At 42.5% G+C, this 10,932-nt stretch overlaps 1 protein-coding gene across 1 annotated transcript; it reads left to right on the forward strand.

Annotated features, from left to right (window-relative positions):
* The first annotated feature begins 255 nt into the window (after nt 1-255).
* Nucleotides 256-2,794, forward strand: LOC118795791 (carbohydrate sulfotransferase 2-like). The gene has a single exon (XM_036554522.1). The coding sequence runs from the start codon at nt 883-885 to the stop codon at nt 2,272-2,274; it is 1,392 nt and encodes a 463-aa protein (XP_036410415.1). The 5' UTR covers nt 256-882; the 3' UTR covers nt 2,275-2,794.
* Nucleotides 2,795-10,932: the final 8,138 nt, after the last annotated feature.

Raw genomic sequence — 10,932 nt, forward strand, 5'->3', positions numbered from 1 at the left:
CACAGCCTATTATGTGAAAACATGCAGACATTGTGCCATGCATAAAACAGCAGACATGCAGTTCTACAAAATTATTGCTCAGCAGCATCTTTCTCCATCATTTAAACCGCGCCAGCCAGTTCTTGCCACAAACTCCGTGCTTTGTACAAGGGGGACTCGTCAAAGCTGACAGACGTGAGAAGCTACCAATAGAGCGGTGGACTGAAGCCAGAATCCTGTTACTTACATCAATCAGAGCAAAGGGTGGGAGGGGTTTGTTCCCCTTAGACCTGATTGAATCTGTCCAGTTCGAATTAGTTGTGAAGATATGGCACAATACAGCGAGCAAATAACGGATATGGATCAAAACACAGGTCTACCAGGCTGGGAATAGGCTGCCGATTCTTTTTTATCAACATAGCGTGGAGCAATGTGGAAGCCGGCGAACGTAATTATGTGCATTTTATTCATTAAAGCCATTTCTTGGTCGCTTGTAGAGCTAGCTAGCTACCTCAGATTTCTTTAACTGTGCCGAAATGCTTGCATACGATGTCGGTAGCCAAGAGTGTACATGCTTCTTGAAAATAATCCGCTTCCTTTTTCATCGCTTACGGAGTCAAACGTAAACTGCAACGTTATGGATATGTTTTCACTGTATTTTGTGCCGAATGAGTACGCTTGCGCACTGCAGTAAAACCTGTCTGCGTTTGCTCTCGTGTTTGGATGCTAAATTTGACAGTAAATCAGTCACTTCTTTAGGCAAGATAACCTATAGTCATTCTGTGTGCAATTCGGCTGGTAGAAGCGCTGCCCCGGCCCCCTCAGAATAGCCCGCTGGACACAGTGTGCAATTTAAATGTGAGAGGCATTGTCGGCGCGATACGAGCCCCAATTGTGTCATAAATGAAAAGCAAACAGTATCAACTGAAGTTAACAGCACCCTGGGAGAAGGATGCTAGCTTCGGGAGAAGGCTCAAAACCTACAGGAATCACACCAAAATAATCGCACACCCGGGAATCGTGATGAAAGTGTTACGCAGGAAGAGGATCGTGTTGTTTATAGCCTACTTTTTGCTGCTGGTTTTGACCATGCTGAACCTGGCTAATTACAAATGGACTAAAGAGCCACAACAATGCAACCACCAGATGCGGAGCACTACCTATCAAAGCAGATCCGACATCCGCTTCCTCTATAGACCTTCTCTGGCGAAGAAGAGGCAGCTTGTATATGTTTTGACTACTTGGAGGTCCGGATCCTCCTTTTTCGGAGAGCTCTTTAACCAAAACCCAGAAGTATTCTTCTTGTACGAACCCATGTGGCACATCTGGCAGAAACTGTACCCCGGGGATGCGGTATCGTTGCAAGGGGCGGCCAGAGATATGCTAAGCTCTTTGTACCGGTGTGATCTCTCTGTTTTCCAGCTGTACAATACACCGGGGAGTAAGAATGTGAGCTCCCTTGGGCTTTTCGGTGCCACTCTCAACAAGGTAATATGCTCTTACCCTCTCTGCTCGGCGTACAGGAAAGATATTGTGGGAATGGTGGATGACAAGGTGTGCAAGAAGTGCCCCCCGCAAAGCCTGCGACTGTTGGAAGAGGAGTGCCTAAAGTACAGCACCGTGGTGATAAAAGGGGTGCGTATTTTGGATGTCAATGTTTTGGCCCCGCTGATGGAGGACCCCTCCTTGGACCTGAAGGTGATTCACCTGGTGAGAGACCCCAGGGCCGTGGCGAATTCCAGGATCAAGTCGAGGCACGGGCTGATACGGGAGAACCTTCAAGTGGTCCGGAGCAGGGACCCCAAACTTCGCCGGATCCCTTTCGTGGACCCGAATCACAAAGTTAACAAAAAGGACGGGTCGGACTATCACTCGATCGGGGCTATGGAAGTGATATGCGACCGGACCTCCAAAACGCTGAGGACCGCTTTAAATCCGCCCAACTGGCTCAAGGGGAAATACATGACCGTGCGTTATGAGGACCTAGTTGAAAATCCCATCAAGACGCTACGGAACGTTTATCGCTTCGTTAACCTGTCTGCCAACCACGACATCGAATCTTTCGCCATGAATATGACCAGCGGAAGTAGCTCATCCTCCAAGCCGTTCATCGTTTCGTCCAGAAATGCGACACAAGCTGCCAGCGCGTGGAGGACTGTACTGAGTTTCCAACAAATTAAACAAGTCGAAGACTATTGTCACCATTCAATGGCTTTGCTAGGTTACGAACGCATAAGAACAGCCGGGGAGGCGAAAGACTTAAGTAAATCCTTGCTGACGTTACCTAAACTGTGACAATGTTGCCACCAAAGACATAATGACTTGTAAATTAATTTTGCATCAGTTCAGTTTGTTGTGCAATTTGCAGATCTGTTAAAGCTTTATGTCAAATTCAGTGTTCTTTGGGAATTTCATATGCCACATTGGAATGTATTTTTGATTGTTTTAAATACGTTACAGTGGTAATTGACGGGACCACTAGATTTGTAATTGGACCACTGGATGTCTGACAATGCAACGCCTATAAAAAACAACTTGAATCTTGGACTATTAAGAAGAAAACCGCAAATGTGTACAATGCATCTTATAGTAGCACTTAAAAGTGAATGTTTCTGAAGTAATTTTAAACGTTCTAAACAATTATTCAGATGGGATTTGGTTAGGTTATACAGTCCATTCCTGTTTGTAAAATTGGAAATTGTAGGACAGATGTGCAAATGGTTAAAAAGTCGTTGTCTGAACTGATAATGTTACATATGTTACATATGTGTATAAGTACTGGTACGTGGGTCAGCTTTATCGGAGACAATCATTAAAAGGGTCTGGAATAATTATGTTGTGTAATTGTATAGTCAAAGCTGTTATCTCTTTCCTGAAGCCTTAAACACACCTTGAATACAGTGTGAGTCTATATTTTTCAGCAGCCGCGTGTAAGTGGATTTTACGAAGTCTTATCTCGCAACCTTGGATATAAGTTCCCTTTTGCCGAGGAAAAAATGCCTGTGTTTTAACAGCTCCAGATATGACAAAAGGGCTCTCAGATTCACAATTCATCAAGGTTTCATCGTTGTACATCTTACGGCTCGGTTGTGCTCGTTTGAAAAAAGGGTCAAAAGTGACACGCCGCGCATCATATACTCCCCACCTGGTACCAATTTATCAGCCACAGAGGGGAACAGTGACCCCGTGTTCCCCTTGGCTAGCCGCGATGCGTCATCTAAACAGACACGCTCTCGTTACCCGGGAGAGTCAAGGAGGCGAAGTGTGTTTATGCCTCCGTGATTTTCTTTGTTCCGACGTGGACGTCAGCACAATCCTGGGGCATTCGGCCTCTGTCACAGAGACTCCCGCTGTCTGTGTGGCGCATGAATTGAACAGTTGTTGCGCGACCTGTGTGTTCCACCTCAGCTGAAGGCGTGAGCGTAGGACATATGAGTAAGAGTGTCAGATTCACCTCAACAGCGGTCCAATTTTGCTCACAAAATGAACCCGTGGTGTGACGTGTACCTCACAGGTACGGTGGTGGTACTTTATATTGAGGTACGATCAATGAACCATTAATTAATGCATCAGGCCTATAAATATATGACATGTATTATATATGTATCACAGTATCTGTCCCAAAGTAGGTATCACTCACTCCTTAGATATGACTGCAGGTAGAGCAAAACTAGTCAGCACATTATTGTGTTATGTAAACATTCATTTGAACTGTACTCGTACGCACAAAAAGAGCTTTCACGCTACTCTAATGCTTCCGAATGGGTCCACATTCACATACTGATTACACGGACAATTTCTCCATAGCCGGCGGTCAGGACAGTGAACATTGTAGTCTCACCTGTGTAGATAACTTCCAGTTTGCACAATTTAAAATGAATTCAGTACAGTTACAAAAAATACAAGTGCATGATAAAATAACACACAGTATGTGCTGTGCTGTACAATAGGCTATCGTTGAAATCTCAATGATGCACACTGTACACAATTAATTGGCAAAACTAATTGAGCCTAGAGCTATGACGTCAATCACACTAGCTGAAGTGGCGGTTATTTGTAAAGACGAGATGATGGAGACGTCCGTGTTATCACTATGTACAAATATTAACCAGCGTAGGCGGATTCTATTTCTTTTTTTTTTCAATAATTTTATTGTCCTGTACCTGCCATTAATGCATTGGGTGTGCGTGTGATGTGTTGAGTATGAGAATGGGTTCTCATAATTAGCGAGAACTGAATTCCGCAAATACCACTTTTGCTGAAACCGTTAAGAAGGTGAAAATAAATGAATTCATTTAATGCGGTGCACAAGAATGGCCGTGTACAGTAACTCCCATCATTATATCCCCGTTAAAGCAACAGCTTTTTGCAGCCAAGAGGGAGAGGGAACCAGGCCAGCTGAGGAGATGGCATATTGATCATTGACAATGGGTTCACTCAGAAAGCAGACGCAGAAACTGCTTTCAGCCTTTTACCGCGCTTGATGTTAGAGCTCTGCTGATCAAAGGCCAAATCGCTGACTCGACATACACAAAAATAGTTGAACTCTGCCATCGCTTTCAAAGAGAAAGCAAAAAAAAAAAAAACGACGTCACTCTGAGACGACGATTTGACTTCCTGCTCAGTTTTGGTGGTTTCGGGAACCTCACAGAGGCTTTGACCGGCGTGGTCACGAGATGTTTTTTTTCTTGCAGCCATTATTTAGGTAACAGAAAACATGCTAATTCATGATAGGACACTTGGAGGGCCTCCTATAATGCATTTTCCATCGTGCAGAAAATCATATTGAACGGTTAAAACTACACAATTAGGCTGCATTTTTTTCCGTTTTCCAAAGCTGATATTTTATAAATATTACGTAAAATCCTTTGGGATTATTTACTGTTGTGCAAAGATGGAAACTAATAGAGGATTACAGAGCTGCATTTACATGCAAGTGACCAATAGGCCGGCATTGATTTGTTATGGAGATCAGTGAGCCCCTACTGTGAAACGGGCTGGATTTTGGTTCGGTAGTTGCGATAAGGGATTAAGACCAACTTCAGATAAGAGCAAGAGAGTTATATAATACGCACACCAATTAAGGATTGAAATGTGGAAGCATTGCATATGGGTATTGTATAATTTTGTTTGACATGCTGAGTGTAAATTGCTCGCCGATCGAAAAAGACATTCTGAAAAGCTTTCAGCTCATTCGGTCCTATAATTAACTGAGGACAGACTTTGGAGCGCTATACATGCCCAAACGTTTGAAAATGCAGAAGCATTCAGCTGAAAATCCATTTGTCATAGGAAGGAAAGTTTGAATAAAAATTTATAAAAATAGACAGCAACCCTCTAATTATTCAGCATAATCATACAGTATTATAGACTGTGCTGAGAATATTAAGTCTAAATATTTGGAAAATGCCACTTCAAAAGGGAAGGTGAGATAAATGTTTTAAAAGATTGGAGGCTGTGCAGGACATGTTTCGCAAGCAGAATCACTAAGATGTCTGCTGCTGGTTTGGGCTGTTTTTCTCCCACACCTAGCCTGATTCCTCCTGAACCACTTGCACATGGGGGTCTAGTCTCGTTTTTCGGTGAACTTGCGTATTTGTGTGTGTACCAGGGGTTTTGTTTGTGCAATTGTGTGTGCATGCATGTGTGTGCTCATATGTACATCACTGTGGCATCATGCTGTCTCCCAGTCCCTGGTCTTCTTCTGCACAAACCCAAGTGTGTGAAAGCAGCCAACAGTCTCAGTGTGGTACCCCCACCACTCCCCACATCCTCCCCCAGGCTCACTGGTCTGAGGTCAGTATCGGTGCCATGGTTCTGCCTCTGGTTTGCAATCTATGTGATAGAGGTTTCATGTTACAAGCCCACAGTGCTGTCTATTGTGTCTAATCGCTCTCTGGTGATTTGGCAAACACCTAGTTTTTGTCCAGTGAGCCTTCCAATGCTGATCTGTTTTATAGTTATTAAAGCGTAGGGCATGGTTATATGTTTAAGATGCTTCGGGTTACTGGAATAAACACTCATGAGTGAACTAAAGAAGGACTGGAGCATTTAGGTATCTACTTTGCATGGGTCATTTACTTAGGAGTCCAACTAGATACTTTCCTTGGGGGGGTCATTTTTAAATACTCAAAACAAATGCTCCTGGGGGGTCATTTTCAAATGCTCATACTCTGCAGTTTGGTGTACATATAGTTGAAGCATGCAGAGAACTGTAAAACATCGTAATCCTCAAAAGAGCTCCATGAAAAACAAACAAACAAAAAATGGTAATTGCAATGTCTTTTCAAACCAGGAAATGGAATACAGTGGCGGAGATAGGAAATTTGTAACAGGTCAACACTTGCCATTGATTGTGTTCCTCAATATTTTCTGCTGAATGCACAGATAAGGGGAAAACACAATGCATAAGACTTTGTAGTTCTTTCATGCGTAGAGACGGAAAAAGTAAAAAGACCTTTACCTTAATAACCACAATTGAAATGAAATGTTGACATGAAATGTCACAAGAGGAAAAAAGAGGTACAGATGGCTCCCAGCAGGCAAAATGATTGCATCTTTCAAATGTATACATTCAAACAGCAGAGAAATTCACAAAGTTGGTATGGCTTATCAGACTCTAAAAAAACACTTTAATATGAAGCAAGAGGTGTGACCTTGGAGAAATTTCATGTCATGCCTTTTCAGGTCTTATTAAATTAAAGTGTGAGATTATTCAGCACCAATAAATGAAATCTTTCTACTGTTCGATGTCCAAGAACAAGAACAGAAGTAAGTCGCTTATTATTATAAAAATGACAATTTAATCCTAAATATCCTTATGCAGATCAAATGCATGAAAGAGATAAGACCTTAACAAATGATATTTCAAACAAAGCCTTTAAGGAATATCAACTCCATGTGAATATAAGGTATTTTCCCATATTAAGTGCTGTGTAATATTTGTTGAAACAGCATGACAGTTATTAAGCCAAAACATGATATTAATAACAAGCCAAGGAACAGTAAACCTTTTTGCTTATTAAATACATTGCATATTAGAGCTAAGAGGAAATTCAAATGGGTTATTCTGGGGTTACAAGAGTCAAGGAAATCACAGGTATCAACAGAAGTTTAAAATATAGAAATATACAGCATGGGGATATAGTCTTGACATAATTTTTCTGTTGTGTTCATTGACTTATAAGTCTTACATGCAACGACACATATGTGTACCATATGAGAGTTACATAACTTAACCTTTTGCATGTTGTCCATTTACACAGCCGCCTGTTTACTGTGGCAATTCAGGTTAAGTGCCTTGCTTAAGGGTATAACAGCAGACAACCATTTTGCAATTGAACCAGCAACATTTTGGTTTACAACTCTCAGCTCTTTTGCAGGCATTTTTCATGAAAACAAACACATGCAACTACTTTCCAGGACCCTTGGGTCTGTTGACCATAAAAGGTGGCCATATTTAAAAGGTAGGCAAAGAGACACTAAGACCGAAGCGAACATATGCAACTGAGGAGTTGGTTAAGGACACAAATATAGGGCATATTTTAAGTCTTACTCAACATAGGCAGATCTCTATTAAATGGTTGGAGTGTGTTTATGTTCGATTTCTGAGGTACACTTCCTTCCAACATTGCACACATAAATACCAGGGAGTTTGGAGATGGCCAGGGAGATGGAAGATGTTAAGAGAGTGAACAGGTATGCAATGACCACAGGGTTCAAACTGGTCTGAAACTTCTTGAAGGTCACACACAGACCCAGTAACTCTAGGTCTCATGTTTTTGAGACTATGCAACAATGTTACTATGAGGCCTGAAGGAGTACATGGGCCTTGACTGGCCCCCTGGTGGCACTTCCTGGGAGGGAAATTAAAACAGGAAGTGACCACACCACTCACAGGTGTGAGGATATGGCAGTGGACTCTATCTCGTTTCCACCACACAATTGGCTAGTGAAGCACCTCTGTGAGAGGCTGAAGCTTTCTGTTTGAGGGTTATTTCTTTATGATGCCCTTTCAAACAGGGACAGTCTTAGAAGACCTTTGTCTTGGGGGATGAAGAATGCCATAGATCTCATGCTTCTTGGAGCCACAGAATTATTATGGTCATTTTTCAGCCAGATAGAATTACGGCTCAAATGTATGAATGCTCCCATTTCCAGCTAAGCAGTAAAATTCATTGTTAGCATGTAATTTATTCACTGGTAAGACTAACACAAGGTTATGGAGGAGTGCAGATGTTGCTGTGGACCCTGTCCTCATTGGACATGAAGCATTGTTATTGGTATGTGGACAGCAGTGTAGCATAGTGGGTAAGGAGAAGGGCTTGTAACCGAAAGGTTGTCAGTTTGATTCCCCACCGGGACACTGTTGCCTTATCCTTGGGCAAAGTACTTAACCCACAATTGCCTCAATAAATATCCAGCTGTATAAATGGATAACATTGTAAATATATTTTATATATAAAAAATATATAACCAATGTAAGTTGCTGGGTAAGAGCATCTGCTAAATGCCAATACTGTAATATATATTTGAAATCTCAAATTACCACTGTAGCAAAATGCAGAATAAATCACTGTGGCTTGATCTTTCAGAGGTGCTGAAACTGTAATAGGAATAAAATGGGAAGAAAAACGTGGTACGGCCAGTTCAGACGTGTGGCTGGGGTCAAAGCCCTGCCCTTTCCACTGGAAAGTCTTCAGTGGAAATGCAGATCAAGGTGAACATGCCATTTTTCACCTTCGGACTCTGTGTCATAACACTGAACACTCAAACTAATATCTTAGTAATACTAGTAATCTGAAAAAAAAAAACCCCATATTCCTGGATGTGCGCTACTCGTTATAGCAATTCCAATAACAGACAGAGACAATGATTTTTCATGGTCCTGTGTGGTAAATTACGACACCTGTAACAAAGAAACCCAAGGAACTGTGCCAGGTGCTAACAGGATTTACTTCAGCAGAGCGTCGAAATGTTAAGAGCAAGAAGTTGCCGGGACACCTTTTTGAATTAGGGAATTAGGCAAATTGAAATGGGGTGCCCTCCTTCTTTTCTCTAACTGCTCCATCACCGCGGTGGAAACTGGAAAGGCGGGAGAGAGTTGGCTGTGTGCAGCAATTAAGAGCCTCCTCCAGTTCTACGATTCCTGAAATAACTGCTGCTGTGGGAGATCAGCGCAGCCACTATGAACAATAATAACCTCCTGACACCGCAGTTGGGCTCGGAGTCTGCAGGAAAAGCATGCGTCTGTGTGTTACACTGGCCACTGTAATGAAAAAAAAAAGCTGTATATGTCAATACATGGTAGAGGGTGAAATCTGAAATAGAAGTAATTTATTTACTTATGTAAAAACATACATTGTACATCCCAATGTGTATGTATACATTGCTTATAAATGCACATGCAAAAATAGCAATAATTTATATGTCTTCAAATATATTCCGTCTGTAATGTTTGATGTGTGCTGTATCACTTTATTAGCTTTTGTCCTTGCTTATCGCTGCTTACCAGCAATTGTGCCAGGATCAGCTCTTATACTAACCTCAACAATTCATTTAACCTGTGGGTAATGCTCCTGGATGAGTGCTTGGGGCAGAATCTACTGTATCTCCTATCATCTATCATCACTCATAAGAACACCACTTTACCTGTGGCAGCTGCATCTACAGTTAAATTCAACCATATCAGCTGTGACACCTGGAATCATTCACTGGGTGTAGATATGCGTTGCTATCAAGGACAGATCTTGGATCAGTGTGAAGCAACACAACACAACACTCATTACCAAGCTATACTGTACGCATGTTGTGTACTGGAGTGTGGTGTAATATAGTGTAGAACTGTAGTGGCAACCTTTGCTGATAAATCAGCCAAACTCCACTCCCTAAGATTGTAGACAACTGAGGTGGTCCCACAGAAGGTTAAAACCATGAGGAAGTGTTTAGCTGGATGCACAAAACATTTACAAATGTTTTTTTTGCCGCCTTATAAGGACCATTGAAAATCAGCTTGGTAGGTCCAACTAAACAGTCTATGGGTTCATCTGTCTTAAAATAAACCCTATGACTGTACCAAGTACTGTACCAAGGACACACAAAACCAATTGTGGTCCTTATAAGGTAAAAGTGCTTGGTGGTTTTATAAAACTGCTTTTGGACAGGCTGTAACATATTTATATGCACACATCAGAATATTGTCACCAAAGAGGTTCTCATAAGTCACACCAGTTGAGGCAGAAAAGGGTCACATCAAATTAAAAAGGGGTGAGGAGGTTATTGTTGGGGGAGAGGCAAACTACCTGTTGGGCCTCTGCGGCCTACCCTTCATCTAAGCTACGGGAGGCAGAGAGGGAGAGAGCTCCGCCTGTTATGTTGGCAGCAGGAGCAAGGTGTGACTCCACAGAGAGTGTCTGGAAGCCACTGGAATGGTCACGTGGCTCCTGTTACACAAGCGCCGACCTGCGCAAGGAGATGGTATTGTCTGCCCAGGCATGTCACGGGCTCCATAGTACAGAGCTCCCTCATGCTCCCTGATGGCTGAGCTTCTGACACAGGAAACGTCAACAGAATAAAACATCAACAATAATGAACAACAGCAACAAACCTAAAAAAACCAAACAGGCACAACCCCTCTCTACCTGATCCCTGCCCCCAGCTGCCTTACCTCTCCCTACACACTCTCACCTTTGCACCCATAATGCCTGTCATTACAATAACGCACAGCCTTACCATCTTCACATGATTAATGGTACAATAAGGTTTTACATGTCCATGCTTGCTACTGTTGCCATAGTTACATGGAATGTTATGCCCTATAATGTGAATTGGGACAAAATGGGGGCAAGGGGGATGCAGGTGGGTGTATGGGGGGGGAGGGGGGGCAGGGGACTAAACACCCAACACACTAATTATGAGTGGAGGATGCAGCCAAGCTCTTCACACCCCTTGTGT

Source organism: Megalops cyprinoides, chromosome 20 (assembly GCF_013368585.1).
Source record: "Megalops cyprinoides isolate fMegCyp1 chromosome 20, fMegCyp1.pri, whole genome shotgun sequence".
NCBI lineage: Eukaryota > Metazoa > Chordata > Actinopteri > Elopiformes > Megalopidae > Megalops > Megalops cyprinoides.

What these genes read in the sequence shown, in the direction of transcription:
- LOC118795791 (XM_036554522.1), top strand. Translation starts at nt 883, where the DNA reads ATGAAAAGCAAACAGTATCAACTGAAGTTAACAGCACCCTGGGAGAAG.